This window comes from Oncorhynchus masou, chromosome 21 (assembly GCF_036934945.1).
Source record: "Oncorhynchus masou masou isolate Uvic2021 chromosome 21, UVic_Omas_1.1, whole genome shotgun sequence".
In the NCBI taxonomy this organism is placed as follows: Eukaryota; Metazoa; Chordata; class Actinopteri; order Salmoniformes; family Salmonidae; genus Oncorhynchus; species Oncorhynchus masou.
Genome location: NC_088232.1, coordinates 28,686,295 through 28,710,489, shown reverse-complemented (window position 1 = coordinate 28,710,489; position 24,195 = coordinate 28,686,295). Strand labels below are relative to the sequence as shown.

Genomic DNA, 24,195 nt, shown 5'->3' with positions numbered 1-24,195 from the left:
CATTTCACTGTAAGGTCTGTTGTATTCAGCGAATGTGACTAATACAATTTAATTTGATTTAATGATCAATTAACCATTTAAAATGATAAACTTGGATTAGCTAACACAACATGCCATTGGAACACAGGAGTGATGGTTGCTGAAAATGGGCCTCTGTACGCCTATGTGGATATTCCATTAAAAAAAAATCAGCTGTGCTTATCTTTCAAAAACAAGGAAATTTATAATTGACCCCAAACTTTTGAACGGTAGTGTGTGTGTATATGTAAATGTTTAAAAAATATATATTAAAAAAATAATATACATATATATATATATATATAAATATTTATTTTTTATATTTTTAATATATTTTTATATATATATATTTGAGATTCTTCAAAGTTGCCACCCTTTGCCTTGATGACAGCTTTGCACACTTTTGGAATTCTCTCAATTAGTTACCTGGAATAAATTTCAATTAACAGGTGCACATTGTTAAAAGTTAATTTGTGGAATTTCTTTCCTTCTTAATGCGTTTGAGCCAATCAGTTGTGTTGTTACACGGTAGGGGTGGTATATGGAAGATGGTCTTTTACCAAATAGGACTAAGTCCATATTATGGCAAGAACAGCTAAAATAAGCAAAGAGAATCGACAGTCCATCATTACTTTAAGACATGAAGGTTGGCCAATGAGGAATATTTAAAACCATCAAGCGCTATGATGAAACTGTCTCTCAGGAGGACCGCCACAGGAAAGGAGGACCCAGAGTTACCTCTGTTGCAGAGGATAAGTCCATTAGAGTTAACTGCACCTCAGATTGCAGCCCAAATAATTGCTTCACAGAGTTCAAGTAACAGACACATCTCAACATCAACTGTTCAAAGAAGACTGCGTGAGTCAGGCCATGAAACACAAGCAATGGACATTAGACCAGTGGAAATCTGTCCTTTGGTCTGATGAGTCCAACTTTGAGATTTTTTGTTCCAACCGCCGTGTCTTTGTGAGAGTAGGTGAAAGGATGATGATCTCTGCATGTGTGATTCCCACTGTGAAGCATGGAGGAGGAGGTGTGATGGTGTTTTGCTGGTGACACTGTCAGTGATTTATTTAGAATTCAAGGCGGTAACCAGTGTGGCTACTACAGCCTTCTGCAGCGTTACGCCATCCCATCTGGTTTATGCTTAGTGGGACTAGCATTTGTTTTCAACAGGACAATGACCCAACACACCTCCAGGCTGTGTAAGGGCTATTTGACCAAGGAGTGCTGCATCAGATGACCTGGCCTCCACAATCACCCGACCTCAACCAAATTGAGATGGTTTAGGATGAGTTGGACCGCAGAGTGAAGGAAAAGCAGCCAACAAGTTCTCAGCATATGTGGGAACTCCTTCAAGACTGTTGAAAAAGCATTCCAGGTGAAGCTGGTTGAGTGAATGCCAAGAGTATTCAAAGCTGTCATCAAGGCAAAAGGTGGCTACTTTATTCCATATGTGTTATTTAATAGTTTTGATATCTTCACTATTATTCTACAATGTCAAAAATAGTTAAAAAAAATAAAGCAAAACCCTTGAATGAGTAGGTGTGTCCAAACGTTTGACTGGTACTGTATATATATATTTGGAACCACCAAGACTCTTCCTAGAGCTGGCCACCTGGTCAAACTGAGCCATCGGGTGAGAAGAGCCTTGATCAGGGAGGTGACTAAGAACCTGATGGTCACTCTGACAGAGCTCCAAAGTTCCTCTGTGGAGATGGGAGAACCTTGCAGAAGGACAACCATCTCTGTAGCACTCCACCAATCAGGCCTTTATGGTAGAGTGGCCAGACGTAAGCCACTCCTCAGTAAAAGGCACATGCCAGCCTGCTTTGAGTTTGCCAAAAGGCAACTGAAGACTCTCAGACCATGAGAAACAAAGATTCTCTGGTCTGATGAAACCAAGATTGAACACTTTAGCCTGAATGTCAAGCGTCACGTCTGGAGGAAACCTGAGACCATCCCTACGGTGAAGCATGGTGGTGGCAGCATCATGTTGTGGGGATGTTTTTCAGTGGCAGGGACTGGGAGACTTGTCAAGATCGATGGAAAGATGAACGGGGCAAAGTACAGAGAGATCCTTGATGAAAGCCTGCTCCAGAAAGCTCAGGATGTCAGACTGGTGCAAAGGTTCACTTTCCAACAGGACAACAACTCACACATCCAAGACAATGCAGGACTGGCTTTGGGACAAGTCTCTGAATGTCCTTGAGTGGCCCAGCCACAGCCCGGACTTGAACCCGATCAAACATCTCTGGAGAGACCTGAAAATAGCTGTGCTGCAAAGCTCCCCATCCAACCTGACATGGCTTGAGAGGATCTGGAAAGAAGAATGGGAAAACTGCCCAAATACAGGTGTGCCAAGCTTGTAGCATCACACCCAAGAAGACTTGAGGCTGTAATCACTGCAAAAGGTGCTTCAACAGTGAAGGGTCTGAATACTTATGTAAATGTATATTTCAGTTGTTTTTTGTATACATTTGCAAACAGTTCTAAAAAACAGTTTTTGCTTCGTCATTATGGGGTATTGTGTGTAGATTGAGGAGGGTAAAACAAATGATAAAAGGAATTTTAGAATAAGTCTGTAACGTAATAAAATGTGGAAAATTCAAGGCGTCTGAATACTTTCCGAATGCACTGTAAATATAGATTTTCTATGAAACAATTGATGCCTTTCTTTCAAAATTTCAGTGGATCTGTAACAGCATTTTTACTCATTATTTATAGAAAACAACGAAAACATACTAATAAGTCTTTTGAAAAGTTTTTATAAGAATATTGTTAAATAGTAAATAACCTCATTAGAAGTGCAAATCATCTGACACAACTAGGCCATATGTGGGGTTGTTGAGTCTCTGTAACGTAAATAACATCTTCAGACAACATGTAAAAGGTTTCATCCGGAGCATATGTCTGTCTATCAGCCGTGAAGCGCAGCGATAGTGACTCGGGGTGGGTCACATTTTTCAGCGGCGTTGCACTGCGCTACAACAGTGGCAGTTTGTGGCTGTGACGGCTAGCGCCAGAGGTGCTACTTTTCCTTCTTTGACTTTTGGAAAGCATTAGGCGTGGAGTTGGGCTGTGAACCATGAAGGCTGCCTGGCCACAGGCCCTCTCCCAGGCCATGGCTGGGGCTGTGCGTGCTGAGGAAAGGTAACAGATTCCAGTTCAATGATGAGTCAATAACTGGCTTAAGGGAAGTGTCTGAGCACATAGCATAGAAATATGAAATGAGGGGTAAGCTGTGGACTTTTAAAATACATTTTTTAAGTCTGTGTGAAAAGTAAAATAAATACACTTATTTTTCTGGTGAATCAGTATAAACCAAGAAAATACCAAAAGGACCTTGTGTTATTTTACATATTTGAGATCCAACAACGTCATTAAAATTGCTGAATTGTAAAACACAACATTGTATTATATGCTCCTATTCATATCAAACACGATTGCAGTACTAAAATATCAGAGCATCCTTTAATTTCAGCACTATTTTGTGTGAACGGAGTAGATTTCAAACTCTCCTGAGATGTTCAGAACAAGAAATGATGACCTTTCATGAATTGCCATCATATAATTATGTGACAAAACAAACACCCATGTTTATGTCCAGACATATTGTTGTCGACTATGTTTATTCCTATTCATCACATTATAATTTCATCCTCCCCAATAAAACATGTCAAGGCCGAGAAATGACTCTAAAAGTGTCTGGACTGGCGTGGATTCAACTGTGTCTGGTTGATGAATGTGTTGGTTGGACCTTTTCTAAAGACAAAACGAGTCTCGCAGGGGAAAATAAATACCATTCCATATTTGTCTTGATGAGGAACCAGAATCCTGAGAGAGTAAGATGGTGGCATAACAGTATAATGATGACAGAGGATGCTGCCAGTCCCAGTGCTGTTCTTAACAACAGAGAGCAAATGACTCCCAATAATTAAACACAAAGGAAGATGAGCTTCCCTCCAGAGACTGGTTTCTACTAGACCGTTGTTCTCACAACTTTATGTGTGGAAATATCTTTACCAATGTCACCATTATTTAGGGCAGTGATATTCAAAGTCGGGGTCTGCAGTGGGGTCGCCAACAGGTCAAACGTTTGGACACACCTACTCATTCAAAGGTTTTTCTTTATTTGTACTATTTTCTACATTGTAGAATAAAAGTTAAGACATACAAAACTATTAAATAACACATATGGAATCATATAGTGACCAAAAAAGTGTTAAACAAATCAAAATATATTTTAGATTGTTCAAAGTAACCACCCTTTGCATTGATGACAGCTTTGCACACTCTTGACCTTCTCTCAATTAGTTACCTGGAATGCATTTCAATTAACAGGTGCACATTGTTAAAAGTTAATTTGTGGAACTTCTTTCCTTCTTAATGCGTTTGAGCCAATCAGTTGTGTTGTGGCAAGGTACTGGTGGTATACAGAAGATAGCCCTATTTGGCAAAAGACCAAGTCCATATTATGGCAAGAACAACTCAATTAAGCAAAGAGAATTGACAGTCCATCATTAGTTTAGTACATGGAGCTCAGTCAATACGGAACATTTAAAGAATTTGAAAGTTTCTTCAAGTGCAGTCGCAAAAACCACCAAGCGCTATGATGAAACTGGTTCTCATGAGGACCGCCACAGGAAAGGAGGACCCAGAGTTACCTCTGCTGCAGAGGATAAGTTCATTAGAATTATCAGCCTGAGATCGCAGCCCAAATAAATGCTTCACAGAGTTCAAGTAACAGACACATCTCAACATCAACTGTTCAAAGGAGACTGCATGAATCAGGCCTTCATGGTCAAATTGCTCCAAAGAAACCACTGATAAAGACCAAGGCTCTGCATCTGTCCTCGTGCTCCTAGACCTTATTGCTGCGTTTGATACCATCGATCACCCCCTTCTTTTGGAGAGATTGGAAACCCAAATTGGTCTACACGGACAGGTTCTGGCCTGCTTTAGATCTTATCTGTCGGAAAAATATCAGTTTTTCTCTGTGGATGGTTTGTCCTCTGACAAATCAACTGTAAATTACGGTGTGCCTCAAGGCTCCGTTTTAGGACCACTATTGTTTTCACTATATATTTTACCTCTTGGTGATGTCATTCGGAAACATAATGGAAACATAACTTTCACTGCTATGCGGATAACACACAGCCGTCATTTAGATGAAACATGGAGAAGCCCCAAAATTGCCCTCCCTGGAAGCCTGTGTTTCAGACATAAGGAAGTGGATGGTGGCAAATGTTCTACTTTTAAACTCAGACAAAACAGAGATGATTGTTCTCGGTCCCAAGATACAAAGAGATCTTCTGTGGAATCTGACAATTAATCTTGATGGTTGTACAGTCGTCTCAAATAAAACTGTGAAGGACCTCTGCGTTACTCTGGACCCTGATCTCTCTTTTGACGAACATATCAAGACTGTTTCAAGGACAGCTTTTTTCCATCTACGTAACATTGCAAAAATCAGAAACGGGGCCACAGTGTCTCCCGACCCCTCCTGTCTCAGCCTCCAGTATTTATCCTGCAGTAGTTTATGTGTCGGGGGGCTAGGGTCAGTCTGCTATATCTGGAATATTTCTCCTGTCTTATCCGGTGTCCTGTGTGAATGTAGGTATGCTCTCTCTAATTTGCTCTCTCTTTCTATTTTTCTTTCTTTCTTTCTGAGGACCTGAGCCCTAGGACCATGCCTCAGGACTCCCTGGCCTGATGACTCCTTGCTGTCCCAAGTCCACCTGGCCATGCTGCTGCTCCAGTTTCAACTGTTCTGCCTGTGTCTATGGAACCCTGACCTGTTCACCGGATGTGCTACCAATCCCAGACCTGCTGTTTTCAACTCTCTAGAAACAGCAGGAGCGGTAGAGATATTCGGATATGAAAAGCCAACTGACATTTACTCCTGAGGTGCTGACATGTTGCACCCTCGACAACCACAGTGATTATTATTATTTGACCCTGCTGGGCATCTATGAACAATTGAACATATTGGACATGTTCTGTTATAATCTCCACCCGGCACAGCCAGAAGAGAACTGGCCACCCCTCATAGCCTGGTTCCTCTCTAGGTTTCTTCTTAGGTTCTGGCCTTTCTAGGGAGTTTTTCCTAGCCACCGTGCTTTTACACCTGCATTGCTTGCTGTTTGGGGTTTTAGGCTGGGTTTCTGTACAGCACTTTGTGACATCAGCTAATGTAAGAAGGGCTTTATAAATACATGTGATTGATTGACTAAAGGACACAAGTAATAAGAAGATACTTGCTTGGGCCATGAAACACAAGCAATGGACATTAGACCGGTGGAAATCTGTCCTTCGGTCTGATGAGTCCAAATTTTTTGATTTTGTGTTCCAACCGCCGTGTCTTTGTGAGAGTAGGTGAAAGGATGATGATCTCCGCGTGTGTGATTCCCACCGTGAAGCATGGAGGAGGAGGTGTGATGGTGTTTTGCTGGTGACACTGTCAATGATTTATTTAGAATTCAAGGTGGTAACCAGTGTGGCTACAACAGCATTCTGCAGTGTTACGCCATCCCATCTGGTTTACGCTTAGTGGGACTAGCATTTGTTTTCAACAGGACACTCCTCCAGGCTGTGTAAGCGCTACTTGACGCATCAGATGACACAATCACTCCGACCTCCACAATCACCCCGACATCAACCCAATTGAGATGATTTGGGATGAGTTGGACTGCAGAGAAGAGGAAAAGCAGCCAATAAGTGCTCAGCATATGTGAGAACTCCTTCAAAAATGTTGGAAAAGCAATCCAGGTGAAGCTAGTTGAGAGAATGCCAAGATTGTGCAAGATACAAAGAGCTGAAGAATCCTTGGCTCGAACCCAGAGTCTCTGGTGGCACAGCTAGCACTGCGATGCAGTGCCTTAGACCACTGCGCCACCCAGAAGGCCCCTAAATATCAAATATATTGTGATTTGTTTTACATTTTTTTGATTCAATGTGTTATTTCATAGATTAGATGTCTTCAGTATTATTCTACAATGTAGAAAAGAGTACAAATAAAGAAAACCCCTTGAATGAGTAGGTGTGTCCTAACTTTTCACTGGAACTATATATATATTGTTTTATTCGTAACAAAAAATGTAGAGTATAGATTATTGTATGGGACAAAGGTTTTTGAGAAAGATAATGTCTTTTTTTATTGTATTGAGTATATGTATTTGTTTCTTTTAGATGAAAATGCAATGAATTTTGTTGATGTAAAAATACAAATAAAAATGTTTTGGGGGTGGGGTCACAAGAAATTATTGGTGGAAAATGGGGTCTCCAGAAATTTCAGGGGGAAAAAAGGGTTCTCCGCTATTTTGGGGGGAATACCACTGTTTTAGGTGGACAGTTACCCAATCTCAGTTACCCAATCTCGGTTGCTTAATCTCAGTTGCTTAATATAAGATCTTAGTAACATAAGGATCACCTTATACCAACATTTTTTTATTGTATTTAATTCAAATTAATTTGAATTTGAAAATGTTTAAACATGTATTGCTACATGTATGAGGAGCGAGCAGTGTAGAATGTGTTTTACCTACCTGTTACAAGCTGTCCAGCCAGAGCATTGTTACACTTGTAGAACACCCTGGCACACAGTGGAGAGATACCACCACCAATCTTCTGCATGGCACTCTGAAGGGTAGCAACCAGTGCAACCAGTATCTCCCCTTCCACCCCTGAGACAGCTGGCGCAGAGCTGGGCACCATCAGTGCCAAGGATACAGTGGCACACTGGCTATCGCTGGACAGCATGGCATGACATTCTATGGTTCCACACGCCACCTCAGTCGTCATGTGACAGGAAGTCCTGTGTCTGGGGTCGTCGTGGGCAGCAATGACGTGCAGTTCCACAGCCGCTCCCCTGGGTAAGGCAGGGACCACGGTAACCACCAAGGGTCCACTCTGAATCTCTTGCTCCCCGAATGATTCCTCCTGCAATATAGAAAGGTGCCCTTTATATTTGAGACAATTAATGCACATTTTATCACAAAGATAATTATTTGTATATCCAATACCTGAGAGAAAGGATATGCAGGGTGTCAGAGGAACATGAGGAAGATTTGAGATGGAAAGGTAAGCCTGGGTTATATTCCAGGGTATGGACAATAATCATTTGTCAAACAAACATATATGGATGCCGACACAGCTATCCATCAACAACAGCACATATAAGTCCATCTGATAACATGACAGGTTCTTTCAAAGAAGCCCTTTTCACCGTTTCCAAGGAGATCATGATTCATGCTGTGGCCATTTCACACTATTTCACCAATCACCCTTCCACATTTAGCAGAAAACTGCCGTGATGGCTTCAAATGATTACATTTGCAGAGTTCAAATCTGTTTTCCCCCTCCAGACAGTGTCAGTGGGCAATTATCAGCTACAAAATGTCTTCTGCCAGCTCGCGGCACAATGTAGACCTCAAATAATACTTGGCTGTGGCCCTCATCTGCTAATGGGAGAGAAATGAGCGTTTTATACAAGTCATTTCGGCTGGAGTCGATAGGACAAAAACACTTAACCCCCTTTTCAATTTGCTGGATCAATTTTCATCCACTTACACCCCACTTCGTAAGTGCAGAATAATAACAGGTTACATACACTTTATTTTGTAATTCACTCACACAAAAAATCATTGACAAGAGCAGACGAGCGGCCTCTTTGTCCCCCTCGATAAACAAACCCATCGCGACCCAACATGCCAGCGACATGAACGCCTGCACCACTTACCTCCAGATTAAACTTTAGCTAAGGCCTAATTGTGTATCAACAGCCAACCTCTCGCGTTGGAGAGGGAAGAAGGACGATGGGGGGGGGGGGACCTAAAGAGGAGAGCCTAAATTTGTTCACTCCATTTCTTCACTGTGAAGCCCTAGCTAGTGGTGATGGTGGATAATAACAACAACAAGGAACAATAAGTGTGACAGGGTCGGCAGGCCTGTGTGGTGTTGTGTGGTGTGACACGATACATATGTGGCCTCTGCTTTGATAAATGTTAGATTAGCACTTAGCGCGCAGCAAAGTATTCTCCTGGAGGGGCCCAGGTCAACACTTGTCAATACTCATTGCACTGGGAGGAGGGAGGGATGGGGTGGTGAGGGGGACAGGGGGGAGAAGAGCCCTGCTTAACCAGGCTTAAAGGCCATCCTGTTGGCCCAGGGTGCTGAGGTACTGTACCCAGTGAGACGACAGAGAACCTCGATGTCGATGCTACGGTACTCTCGCCTCTGGCCGATCACTGCAGACGGTCACACAGATCTAAACTTCCAGACTTTGTTTTTCCTCCCAGACTTGTCTGAGGTGGTTAAATCAACTCCTTTATTTATTTATTTATCTCTCCAAATGTTACATGCACAGAGAGCGCTTGGTGCAGTACATTTGGTCCTTTCTGAGAATATTGTTTCCTTCCCTGTGATTTCAGTGTTTCAATTGGTGATGATGTTTCAGTCTGTGTTTGTAGTCAGTACTTCATTGTTGTAGTGTGTCTCCCTGCTGTCAGGAGTGAAAGCACTCTACCCACCTGACACACCCTGCCTGACTAGAAATAATGTATTAACTGAATCCAATAAAATATAGAGGTGACACATTGTGATATATGACTGAGCTGAGTGCCTGCAGTAGAGTTTGTGTGTGTGACATGGTGTGTATGTACGTGTGATTGGGGCAGCCCTGCTCTTTAATGCTGGTTTCTCCATAATGCAAAACATCACATTACTTCATCCCTTCATTCAGTTGGCTCACTAGCACAACCCCCCTCTCTCTCTCTCTCTCTCTCTCACACACTCTGAAAATCTGGAACTCACTCAGCCACTGTCGAAGGAGGGTGTGACCTGCTTTCCACCATGTTTCTTTTAACTCCCTCCTTCCTTTCCCCCGCTCCTTCTCTCTCACAGATGCTTGGCGCAGGGCTGGGGACCAGAGAGGCGTGAAAGGCGAACGGTAAACACCGTAATAAGGAAGTGGTGTAAAGCCGGCGAGCAGCAGGGAGCTGATGGGGCCTAGCCGCTTAGGCAGTTCCCCTACATTTCCTGCCCAGCGGGAGGCCTTCAGCGCGTGGTTGGGGCTGCCTGGCTCTCCTCTCCTCTGTGTGACTACCTGAGAGACGTGGGCCTCCGGTATCCACATTATCCCCCTCTCCTCTTCTCTCTTTCTGTTCCCTCTACAGGCAGGGTGTAGCAGTGGGCCACCAGTCCCCACAATATCCCCCCTCTCGTCTCTCCGTTTCCTATGCAGGCTGGCTGGCTGGCTGTAGCCCTGGGGCCACTTGTATAAACCAAAGCCTGTCTACTGCTGCTGTGGTGTTGGAGGTGCGTTAGGTTAGCTAACACTAACAACTCCCCCCTGAAGAGAGGGGGCACAACAGGGTTAAAGGGAGGAGAGGGGATATACAGGAGGGAGTGAGAGGAACCCTTATTATACAAGGGCCTACATGTTTAGGTGTGTGGGGGTACCCATGGAGTTAGATGGAGATTGATGGATACAGTAAAGAGGGCCTACTACAGAACACTCAAGCCAGGATTCAGACAAACACAGAAAACGACCATAGTATGGCACTTGACTTCACACTGTGATCTTGTGTAACTTCTTATGATGGAAATTGCCATTCGATCACACATCACATAATGTGCATTCATGAATACCAAAGGTTTAGCCTAACTAGTAACTAGGAGAAAATCAATTGGCATCAACACAAAAGAAGTCGCCTTGTTTTCCAGTCCTGTTGTCCAACTGAGAAGACTGGCTAACAATTACAGACGCATTGCATGCACACCTCCTTATTCACCACACTCACACACGGACCTCGCGGTTCGACGCGCCATAAATACGATTTCACAAGCGAGGCGGCCCCGGCGTGCTCCCAATTAACCCCTGCGAGCTTCCCCGTCCACCTGATTAGAGAAATGATCAACGCACAACAACAACACGGAGCCACGCGGTTGTGCTTCCTTCTGCCTCAGCAGCCTGATGTCTCCCACCTCATCACAGCTCTGATTGCTGGTTACGTTTGTGCACGACACCGGAGGTAAACGGGATAAATGTTCTTGGCCGTTATTATTTGTCCCTCTGAAAATGAATGGCAAGAGGGTTTTAGTGTTGCTTGACAGGCTGCAGGAGCTGGTCAGGTAAAAGTGAGTGCGACCTGGGAGTCAAGTTGTTGAAACTAACAAGAGAAGACACTTTTATTCAAAGTGAGCCTGGTTTTAGTCAGGGGTGGATTCAGGGTCTATTGGTTTCCTATGTAGCTAATTGCATGGGTCAAAATGTGGTTTCTGTGCTGAGCCACCTCATCAGGTGTCTCTAGTGTGAATCAATAGCTACTGACAAAGACAATGGGTAAGACAATCCACATCCAAAAACGGGCCCTGGAGTTTTACCCTTTGTAGTTTACATCATTATCTTACAAAACGTTGAGTAATGACCACTTTACCATGGAATGTATAAGTTGAACTTCTAAGTAAATACCAGGTAAAAAGCACACAGTAAAATACAGGTACCAAGAACATAAAGATCCCATTTACTGCAGGTGCACTCAGCTGGTCCTGAGCCTTGTGTGTGTGAGTGAATAAAGGAGAGGGTGAGTTACTCCCCAGTCTCTGCAGGAGTGGTGTTCTCTGTGTTTGACCTGAGTTAAATATTCTCATTACAATCACTTCAAATGAGCACCGGCGCTTTGTCTAATCCCCACCCCAGGGACAGAGCCGTTTCACCAGGCCCAGGATGAAACGCAAGCAGGCTCCTGCCACAGCCTCTCTCTCTCCCCTGGACCCTCTCCTCTCCTCCCACCCCACCTGCGCTGAGAGAGAGGGAGGGAGGGGAGGAGGGATGGAGGAGCTGGGAACTACCAGCATCTATTGCACCTCAAAGACTACCTCACAAAGGGGAGGTGGGAGGTTAGTAACCCTTACCAGCTAGCCCACTGTGATAGTCTAAGGGCTGAGAGAGGGTTAACTAACCTGTTTGGGGGGAAACTAACAGAGCTGTCAATCTGTGGAGGGGTTCATTCAAGTGCCAGTTCAGATAGAGGACTCTCAAGGTGCCAATAAGCAGTCCGCTTGACACATCAAAGACTTGTTTTCACCAATTTATTGAATGTTGGCCATCTTGGAGCACATCTGACCTGGCCCTGACGCTGTACCCAACTAGTTCACTAAGCTTTGACCTCAGTGAGTCAATGGTCTGACAGTCCCTAAACTACATGCTAATTAGTTGCATTCCCTGTTTGATACGTTTATTTTACTCATGTTGGGAGGGGCCAGCTATGGGCCAGGGAACAGTTTACATGAATTTCTATTACCCTCCTCACAATAGAGTTATGGGTCCTCACTTTGTTATGGGTCCAACTCTATGAATAAGTTGTAACTAGACTCTTCTGTGGAGCCTCTACACTGAGTGTACCAAACACTTTCCTAACACTTTCCTAATATTGAGTTGCACCCCACTCAAAAAACGTTCCACAGGGATACTGGCCCATGTTCACTCCAATGCTTCTCATAGTTGTGTCAAGTTGGATGTCCTTTGAGTGGTGACCATTCTTGATACACACGTGAAACTGTTGATGTCCTTTGAGTGGTGGACCATTCTTGATAGACACGGGAAACTGTTGAGCGTGAAAAACTCAGCAGCGTTTCGGTTCTGGACCCAAACTGGTGTGCCTGGCACCTACTACCATAGCCTGTTCAAAGGCACTTACATCCTTTGTCTTGCCCATTCACCCTCTGAATGGCACACATACACAATCCATGTCTCTATTGTCTCAAGGCTTAAAAATCCTTTAACCTGATTCAAGTGGATTTAACAAGTGACATCAATAAGGGATCATAGCTTTCACCTGGTCAGTCTGTGTCATGTAAAGAGCAGGCGTTGCTAATGTTTTGTCCACTCAGTGTAGGCTTTAAGAGGGTATCTAGTCTGCTATCCCCATCATGAAGGCAAGTCCTGCAAGTGAGCGAGTCCCCATTCTGCCCCTTTAGTGAGTCCCCATTCTGCCCTTTTAGTGAGTCCCCATTCTGCCCTTTTAGTGAGTCCCCATTCTGCCCTTTTAGTGAGTCCCCATTCTGCCCTTTTAGTGAGTCCCCATTCTGCCCTTTTAGTGAGTCCCCACTTTGCACATTTTAGAAAGACCCTGATTTGCACTTTTAGTGAGTTCCCCCACTGCACTTCCCACCACAGAGACTGAGACACATGTTGGAGGTGGGCTCTTCCCTTCTCCCCTGCTCCCTTATCCCCCAGGGCTGGCAGATTACCGCGGGAGGAGCAGGCCTGTCTGGGGAGCCTGGTGCCCTTATTAGCCATGTGGATGAGGGTATGTGGCAGGGGAGAGGGGTTTGGGGTGGGGGCATGGACTGGAGGGGGATAAGCTGCTCAGAGAGTTCAGCCTAACTCCAAAAGGGGGGATAAAGGATTAGGGAGGTTCTAACGGAAGACATCTGCTTCTGTGCCAAGCTCCATATTATCAAAGACACCAGTGTTTCCCACATCATCAACTTTTCATGAGCACACTCACTGGTAAATATCAGCAACAGAGCTCTGGGTCTCTGAAGAGGGAGAGCGGGTGGGACTTTGGCTCATTTGGAAATTCCACTTTTTGCCCATTAAATTCTGATAGAGAATTCAAGGCTGCATGTCTAATATGCCTATCACATTTTCTCCCTTATTCAAATGGAGATGGAAGCACACACAGATGCTGTTTTTTGCCTATTCTGTGTGAGTAGAGGTTAATTCCATTTATTTCTGCTATTGATCATATTCACAAAAGGAAATACACATAGGATTTATACAAAGGACAAATAGTTGATAAAATAGCTCACCTTCTCTTGTGCGGCCCTCAGCTTGCTGTCCCAGACTGCTCTGATGACAGGGATGTCTTGGCTGCGGGTGGCGTAGCAGTGGGCCTGCAGCACATGGCCCAGGGTAAGGCTGCTGATCACTGCTTCCAGAACCTTCTCTATGTGGCTGAAGGACAGGCAGGCCTGGGTTCTTGCTCCAGCCCTCACCAGCTGCATAGTACAAGGCACCAGGGCGATCTGGCCTGCACAGTACACCGCCTCATCCACCTGTAAAGGGGCAAAGGTACCACACAATCACACGTTAGTTAAGCTGATGCTAGCCTATTTCATGGTGTAACTATGGAAACCTGTGTCTGGTTCTCCCTAGTTCATTTTCATTCTGGTTCCTATTGGTTCTCCCTAGTTCACTTTCATTCTGGTTCCTCCTGGTTCTCCCTAGTTCACTTTCATTCTGGTTCCCCCTGATTCTCCCTAGTTCACTTTCATTCTGGTTCCTCCTGGTTCACTTTCATTCTGGTTCCTTCTGGTTCTGCCTAGTTTACTGTCTCATACACCCTGACATCAGTCTCATTCACCCTGACATCAGTCTCATACACCCTGACATCAGTCTCATACACCCTGACATCAGTCTCATACACCCTGACATCAGTCTCATACACCCTGACATCAGTCTCATACACCCTGACATCAGTCTCATTCACCCTGACATCAGTCTCATTCACCCTGACATCAGTCTCATTCACCCTGACATCAGTCTCATACACCCTGACATCAGTCTCATACACCCTGACATCAGTCTCATACACCCTGACATCAGTCTCATACACCCTGACATCAGTCTCATTCACCCTGACATCAGTCTCATACACCCTGACATCAGTCTCATACACCCTGACATCAGTCTCATACACCTTGACATCAGTCTCATACACCCTGACATCAGTCTCATACACCCTGACATCAGTCTCATTCACCCTGACATCAGTCTCATTCACCCTGACATCAGTCTCATTCACCCTGACATCAGTTTCATACACCCTGACATCAGTCTCATACACCTTGACATCAGTCTCATACACCCTGACATCAGTCTCATTCACCCTGACATCAGTCTCATTCACCCTGACATCAGTCTCATTCACCCTGACATCAGTCTCATTCACCCTGACATCAGTCTCATACACCCTGACATCAGTCTCATTCACCCTGACATCAGTCTCATACACCCTGACATCAGTCTCATTCACCCTGACATCAGTCTCATTCACCCTGACATCAGTCTCATACACCCTGACATCAGTCTCATACACCCTGACATCAGTCTCATACACCCTGACATCAGTCTCATTCACCCTGACATCAGTCTCATTCACCCTGACATCAGTCTCATACACCCTGACATCAGTCTCATACACCCTGACATCAGTCTCATACACCCTGACATCAGTCTCATACACCCTGACATCAGTCTCATACACCCTGACATCAGTCTCATACACCCTGACATCAGTCTCATACACCCTGACATCAGTCTCATTCACCCTGACATCAGTCTCATACACCCTGACATCAGTCTCATTCACCCTGACATCAGTCTCATTCACCCTGACATCAGTCTCATACACCCTGACATCAGTCTCATACACCCTGACATCAGTCTCATTCACCCTGACATCAGTCTCATACACCCTGACATCAGTCTCATTCACCCTGACATCAGTCTCATTCACCCTGACATCAGTCTCATACACCCTGACATCAGTCTCATTCACCCTGACATCAGTCTCATACACCCTGACATCAGTCTCATTCACCCTGACATCAGTCTCATACACCCTGACATCAGTCTCATTCACCCTGACATCAGTCTCATTCACCCTGACATCAGTCTCATACACCCTGACATCAGTCTCATTCACCCTGACATCAGTCTCATACACCCTGACATCAGTCTCATTCACCCTGACATCAGTCTCATACACCCTGACATCAGTCTCATTCACCCTGACATCAGTCTCATTCACCCTGACATCAGTCTCATACACCCTGACATCAGTCTCATTCACCCTGACATCAGTCTCATTCACCCTGACATCAGTCTCATACACCCTGACATCAGTCTCATTCACCCTGACATCAGTCTCATTCACCCTGACATCAGTCTCATTCACCCTGACATCAGTCTCATACACCCTGACATCAGTCTCATACACCCTGACATCAGTCTCATACACCCTGACATCAGTCTCATTCACCCTGACATCAGTCTCATTCACCCTGACATCAGTCTCATTCACCCTGACATCAGTCTCATTCACCCTGACATCAGTCTCATTCACCCTGACATCAGTCTCATACACCCTGACATCAGTCTCATTCACCCTGACATCAGTCTCATTCACCCTGACATCAGTCTCATTCACCCTGACATCAGTCTCATACACCCTGACATCAGTCTCATACACCCTGACATCAGTCTCATACACCCTGACATCAGTCTCATTCACCCTGACATCAGTCTCATTCACCCTGACATCAGTCTCATACACCCTGACATCAGTCTCATTCACCCTGACATCAGTCTCATACACCCTGACATCAGTCTCATACACCCTGACATCAGTCTCATTCACCCTGACATCAGTCTCATTCACCCTGACATCAGTTTCATACACCCTGACATCAGTCTCATTCACCCTGACATCAGTCTCATTCACCCTGACATCAGTCTCATTCACCCTGACATCAGTCTCATACACCCTGACATCAGTCTCATACACCCTGACATCAGTCTCATACACCCTGACATCAGTCTCATTCACCCTGACATCAGTCTCATTCACCCTGACATCAGTCTCATACACCCTGACATCAGTCTCATTCACCCTGACATCAGTCTCATACACCCTGACATCAGTCTCATACACCCTGACATCAGTCTCATACACCCTGACATCAGTCTCATACACCCTGACATCAGTCTCATTCACCCTGACATCAGTCTCATTCACCCTGACATCAGTCTCATACACCCTGACATCAGTCTCATTCACCCTGACATCAGTCTCATACACCCTGACATCAGTCTCATACACCCTGACATCAGTCTCATACACCCTGACATCAGTCTCATACACCCTGACATCAGTCTCATACACCCTGACATCAGTCTCATACACCCTGACATCAGTCTCATACACCCTGACATCAGTCTCATTCACCCTGACATCAGTCTCATTCACCCTGACATCAGTCTCATCCTGGCAGCGGTCAACCAAAGCTCTTTCCAGGGGTTAATGTTTTCCCTCTCAGTTGCCCTATAGAATGGCTGTGCTTCTGCTTGGCCATGTGGCCTATGTACACACTCCTGGTTTCAGAGAATAAATCTCTCCTCAAACTCAATCCATCGCTTGAAACTCAATTACACACTCCCACAGAACTGGCTACTGGTCAAAGATGATAAATGCAGTCATTCTCTCAAGCGGAAAAATGGCTGGTGAAGACGTTGGGCTGTTCGATATAGAATTGAGGCTAACTTATTTATTTCATTTCCAAACATATACACACCTCATGGAGGACTACAATGGAAAAAAGATACCATTTTGTAAAGCTATAGAGTGCAAACTGCAAACACAGACCTGACACAACTTGAACGTGAAAACAGACAAACAAAAACATGTTCAACCTGCAAAGAAGTGCCGTTCATTTCCGAATCAAACTAACTTAACTCTACCTGAGTCCTGTCAAAGTAACACAGTGCAGACATCAGTGAGGTGTAACGTCCGGAATGAACATCAATTATCAGCCTATGTTTGATTAGCGCATCAACTAAGTTCCATCTTTTTTTCGCAATGTATCATATCACCAATAATACACATTTCCCACCAGGAAGATAAGCAGGTGCCTTAGCATGCGTGAGAGCAGATCCGTTCAAACGGGGGTCTGTCTGTGTTGTCTTATTCATGAGCATAATTAGCCACGCGATAATAAGCTGAGATTCCCAGATAAACGGCCTGTTAGACGACAAAGTTCCTAAGCTCAATAATTTAAGCTTGAAGAAATCCATGCGATTAATGCAGAAGGATGCGTGGGGACCAATGAGACCAGTGGAGAGGTCAGGTCCCTGGACACCCATCACCTTGCTACATTAGGATATCAAAAGTGTGGCCACCGTGCCACTTCCTAGTCTATGCAAACAGCCGCTGGTGACAGGGTGTTAATTGGTGGTCTAAGCAGAGACCTTTAGGGTCTGTGAAGACGCTGACCTCCGGAGGGATCAAGGAGACCAAAATCAATTGATACATGGCGTGAGAGCAGGGTCCTTAACCGATTACCATACGTACATATATGGGTATCGTATTTCTCCCCCAGATTACAAGGGTTACCAAGTGTGGACCAGTGGTATTACTGAAGGCTTAGCACTTCGCCCCAACCCACTCTTCACCTCCACTGAGTCAGTACCCTTGCTCACTTTGTTAGTAGCAAATGAGGCCAATTGTCTAACCCCCACCGCCCTAAGGTTTTAGGCGTTACAGTCCAATCACCTACTAGGCTTATCTGAGATATCGAGTCCACATCAATGAGACAGGGGAAATTGCGTTTACATAAAAGTAGCCTTTATTACCTAATCAAATTTCCAATGAGCAATATATGCAGATAAGAAGCATTGCAAAGCTATGGGATGAACGCAGGATAACATGGTGCATATGTTTTGAGTTACACTGTACTTTCAGTACACATCAATGCACCATAGTGGACATTACTACTGGACATTCAAGGGCAGTGTGATGCCGCTTTGAAATACTGCTGCAGCACACACAAAGGTTTTTCTTCACCATGACAAAATCAGCAGTTTGTAGAATTTGATTTGATAATAACAGAACAACATAAAGGTCTTTGCTAGAGGGGGATATGGCCACAGCCATTTCCATATGGGTTTCCCATGACTCCTAGCTCCTGGGTTCACTTGTCAACTTTGATGAATCTTCAGCATCTGCCTCTGCTGCTCCAAATTACCGCGACAGAGGAGGAGATGAGTGAGGGGACGCAAGGGAGGAGAGGAGGGGAGGGGGATGGAGGCCTCCCGTCTTTCAAACGGTCGGATCAACCACCTGAACATTTACCTGCGAGCACTTTCTGTGGAAGCGAGAACCATACCTCTATGTCTGGTCTGCAGCGTAACATAAAAGCCTGAGTTGTTGGCGACGTCAACAACAAATCGTCATTGGCATTCCATTTATGAGCCATCAAGGGCCATCATATCTCCTCCATCTGGGGAGCCTTGATAAAGTCAGAAGGGTGGCGAGGACCTCGTAACAAGCCATAAAAAGAGCTCCCCATTTTCACTTCCAAAAAAGGAGGACTACCATTTGTTGATTTGAATATCAAGAGGCAAGCGCATGCCCCCTTGACTGTTAAAGACAAACTCCCCATAGCTTCCACCAAGCAGGTGTGTGATGATCAATTATTAAAGCTCCAGCTCAGGTTACTACTGGTGCATGGGGGGGGGTTAACGAGGGATCGGCTTGAGAGTGGAGGCAAAAGGGAAACGAATACTATTTACATAAAATTAACAGTTCAAAAGAATGAGTTCACACACCAATCAAACTTGTTAATTGACTGTCAATGGTGTGTCCCTGAATATACAACACAGCTACATTATTTATCTCCTGCACTGACAGGGAAGACAGTCCAATTTGCATGGGCGTCCTAAACGTGATCAACAAGCACAATGCCACATGCATTTTTAATAGGCCAGAGATGAGACTGTTAATATTCATAAGGGTCAAACAATAGCATATTACATTAAACTTCCTATAAACAAGTCAAGTATTTTTCAAACGGTAACCTTAGGAGTCTAAATGGCCCAGTGAGAAAAGGACACGCGGTATTAAATATTTCACAGTTAAATCAATAGTAAGGTGTGTTCGTGGTGAATGGTATACCAAGCCTCCACTCCCTCTCACTGCAATTGCAGATATCCTGACCCTGAAAGGGGTAAAGGTACAACCTAGCTTATGTTTTTCAATCTGATATTTCAATTGTGTCCTGTCTTACTGAAAATGCATATTTAGTTATCGCGCAAGCCGAGTTTTGAATATTGTACCTCAGGGTTACAAAATCTATTAGTCTAGCTTAACACTAAATGTGTCTCAGACCTTATTTTCCCTACAAGCTACACAAACATCCTCTCTGTGAGACGTCGGAGGCCGCCGCGACACACGCTGCCTGCTTAGCATTAATTGAATCTGTGTTTTGGCTTCATGCTTTATCAACCTATATTTCATGGCTTAAACACCATCATTTTTCAGAAACCCAATGACGTGTCAAAAGGTCACTGAGCCCCAAGGATCCAGACAGTAACACGTATGCAAATGCTGGAACACTGGAACACTAGAACCGGTTGCATGGATGAATCCGTCCGCTCTCAAGCCTTCACTGCTTCTTGTAACACGCCTAGCGTGTCTGAGGCCTTCTTAATTGTCGTTTTAGTTAGAAACCTCCAAGGCGTGAACAGGCTAGGCTATATTTACATTGGTGTTGTAAAGTAACTCATTGGGCTCAATTCTGCTGAATGACTGTCTGACTCGGTGTCATTAGCAGGGCTGGGTATAGACCAACCAGACTGGGCCAGTGCAGGTAAAGTGACCTGGTATTGACAAACAGTCAGGTTTTCTCACCGGTCCAAGGACAGGGTGAGGGGGAACAGCTCCATGGCATGCTTATCAGATATGCTCATTCACATCTCCCACTGAGCCCTCGTGCGTAATTTAACTAAGGGAATGATAATACAAATGTACAAAATGAATCAAATTAATATGCTGTAACTTTTGGCTAACCCAGGAAGGAAACACAAAATGAAAGGGGTAAACTGTGTATGACTAAATGCAGCATAATGGGAGTAGAAATTGATAACAGAATTATGTTTGCTTCTGAATCTTTGAAGCATTGTTAACAGTGGGCCCACAGTAAATGGGTAAATGTAGTACTTTGGACTGAAGGCAGGGGGGGATATTGAATGACTCAATCACTAGAACACTGGAGCAAGGCATATCATAACACCTATCAAACTGTATTAGAACGAATCGCCCTTCTAAACCTCACAATCTCATAGTCTCTAAAGGAACATGCTTATTTCATGCCACAAAACTCTTAATCTCTTTCCTGTATTTTTTCTTCCTTGAATATTTAAAGGTTGGCAAATAGTTGTAAATGTGCGAATCAAGGAAGAAGTTTTTCCACGCATTTAAGTGCATATATTATTTCTGCTTTTTGGATTTGATACGGAATAACTGTTTAATCCTTCCGCGGTGGATGTCAGTTTGTCAGGTCTGTGTGCTGTGATTCCATCTTCAACTGGCTTCAAGTCTGTGGGGCTCTTTCAGCATTAGTGCATTCAAAGCGCATCACGTCTCCGAATAAGAAATGATAAGAGATGGGCTCATGTTGTGCTACGCCCTGAGGAGATTCTGGGGCTTCTGACACCTCATTTATAGAAATATAACATGTTCAGGAGAACCAAAACCTTTCTCCCCTTCTCTTGTATCTTCACCATCTTAGTCTCTCTTAATTAAGGCTTCTCCTGAAAGAAAACTAAATTGTATTTTTTAAATTTCCTCGTCTTATTAATCCTCCATGTCCCTTTTTTTCAGTTTGTGCTCTAGTTTGAGCCTAACCCTTGTATGCTCAACTGTCACACAACATCAGTGTTACTTAAACGGCGACATAAATAGCCCGAACGAAACTCACAAAGAAAGGCAAACATGGGGGATCTCTCAAGCATCCTCTCTGGTCCAGAATTGCATATGGAGACAAAAAAGACCTACGGACATATGTTCAAAATAGAATAGTTATTACCAGAACAAATATTTGAGAAAGAAAATAATCAGGAATCGTGAAAAGACACTATAAAGACAAAACGTGACATTGGCCCCTCTCTCGCTTTCACTATGCCGTTTCCATTCTGCCTGCCTGTCTGCCCTCGACATGCCCGTTCCAGAGATGCCTGGGTGGAGAAGTAACACTGTCACGTCGGCTCTGGTCAACTTTATGCTGATTACTCGTCTGTCTGTAGCCTTCGTTGTGGAGTATTATCAAGGTCAGAAGGGACTGCTTTATGTTATTGTGGGAGACACCCTCCTCACGCACATCCACACGCCACAACACAGGAGCAAATAAATAAATCATTTACAATTTTAGAATTTGAAAATTTCGGTTGACAAAAATAAATATATTAGAATTGATGTATTGCTGTGTTTTATCTTACATTTACTTCAACCCAAATATTTTTTTAAATAAAATCTTACATTTAAAAAATCTTGTAAAATATAAAAAGTCAAACTGATAAAAGGTACATGTTAATGAAGAGTGTGGTAGCCCAGACCATCAGAGTTGTGTGCTGAAGTGATAGAAGAGCATGTTTTCTTTTTGCGTTAAAGCAAAATGCCCTGGTGCCTTCAACTGTCCCGACCTCAGATTTTTTTGACAAATTGGTTGTGAGGCTTTTACGACTGATGCACATATCTCAAAAATCATTTCTGCCAAGCTTCTTCTATGACCTGCCCGTGGGACATGACAAGCTCCTCGATGCGTCGCTCTATCAAACAGGATCATTCCAGGACAATGCAAATTATGACAAATTCCATCATCCCGCATTATGCGCTTTCCTGCTAATCTCCCTAATTCGAGAGAATCGGAAGGGTTTCGCTGTTTCCGCTGAGGGGCATGTTTGTCTGATTGAATGATGTTGAAACTGCAACCCTCAACCCCCGTTCATTCTCCCTTTCCAGCTGTAACCACCTCTTTCAGTCACACATTGTTTCTGTCTTTTACAGAGTGGCCCATGCAAGATTTATTTACCTTTTACCTTCACAGTCAAAATAAAAGACTAGATTGGTCAACTCCTAACCTGCGCACCTGAAATCAAGACTCAAATGTCATCTTATATCTGGAAAATCACTTGGATAATCTTATTTGGTCAATATCAGTCAGTTCTATGCATGTCATTTATGTGTGTGTTGTTGTTGTGTATTAGTGTGTGTGTGCGAGTGTGTGTGTGTGGGGATGACACAGTGAGTGATGTCCACTCTGTCTCCCCCGTGACTTGTGGTGACACGTGAGGCTGTCTCATTGGTAACGGCGCTGGTCTGGAGAGGCAGAGGCCAGTCCTACCGCATCGCCTTGTCCAGCCATCATTTACTGTAGCAGATAGGGTCCAGCCATCATTTACTGTAGCAGATAGGGTCCAGCCACACCAAGGTTGCACTAAAGGACCTCTGCTTAAAGCGAGTGGACAACCTGCAGTACAGTAGACATCAATACAAATACAGGCAAGAGGAATACAAGACAAACAGGGAGAGGCAGAGAGAATGTCCCAGTGAGGATTGGTTGTGGTAGTTCCCTTTCCTTTCAAGAGATGGCAGTATGACTGCATGGAAAAGGCTGTGGTCGTAGGGGAATGCGGCTCAGCATTCTCACTGTAGTAGGCCTACACTTTATACAGTGTGTATGGCCAGATATATTCTACCTCCTCTCAGATGTGTTATGGTCAACAACAAAATGTTTTTAACGATGAAAAATAAATCCCATACAAGTGAAGGAAAGGTGGATTAATTAAGGTCAATGGAATGTCAGAAAGGAAATCATTTTCTGGAAATAATTTTATGTTCAAAATGCTGTATCAATATTTCTTGCAGTTACAAATTCAGGATCTGATTAAATTCTTCAGGTCAATTTCGGTTCCTATTTTGAAAAAAAGTGTCGAACTTGTTCCTATATTCTTCTTGGCTTTATAGTATGCATTTGACTGAATATTTAATAGATACTGTATCCACTAGATATAATATTTAGTATATAAAATTCTAGTTATTTTTTAATTTAAGCTGTTGATAATGCATAGAATAAAACATTGAACTACGAAGTTTCGACTTAAAAATCAAACAATTACTGTATAAAAAAAACATAAAGTACTATATTTGTACTTTTCTCTTTCCCCCTAAAAGCCCAAAAAGCCCACTAACATTCTATAGTATGTGACAGATACTTACATAATAAATTCAACCATATCAATAATACATCTGGAAAAAGACGAACATGGTTATATGTCCACAGTAACGCAGCGCTTGCTTAAAACAGGAAACTGTCTATAATTCATCCACAACACCTCTGTAAAGTGTACTCAAATGGCAATGGCTGTTGAACAATTCGTGACCCAGGTGAAAAGTTTACGTGGCTTTGTACCGTACCCACCACCTCAATGTGAAATCCATGAAAAGGTGAGTTTCCAGAAGTAAATGGGACATAAATGCTCACTTTTCCATGTGCCATCAATAAATCACCGTCACAAATGAAGACAAAACTGCGATGCTCATCCACCGTCGA

The 24,195-nt window shown here is 43.8% G+C and overlaps 1 protein-coding gene across 3 annotated transcripts in view; it reads right to left on the bottom strand.

Annotated features, from left to right (window-relative positions):
* dph6 (diphthamine biosynthesis 6) overlaps positions 1-24,195 on the bottom strand; it is an 88,371-nt gene that overhangs the window by 9,842 nt on the left and 54,334 nt on the right. For 2 of the 3 annotated variants that reach the window (XM_064927973.1, XM_064927974.1), the window contains exons 13-15: positions 13,837-14,082; positions 7,566-7,959; positions 2,777-3,161 (exon numbers count right to left, since the gene is read on the bottom strand). In XM_064927973.1, coding sequence (XP_064784045.1) covers positions 3,004-3,161; positions 7,566-7,959; positions 13,837-14,082 — 798 coding nt within the window. In that variant the 3' untranslated portion in view covers positions 2,777-3,003. Of the gene's footprint in view, positions 1-2,776; positions 3,162-7,565; positions 7,960-13,836; positions 14,083-24,195 lie in introns of those variants that run through there. The other variant, XM_064927975.1, reaches the window with a different exon arrangement.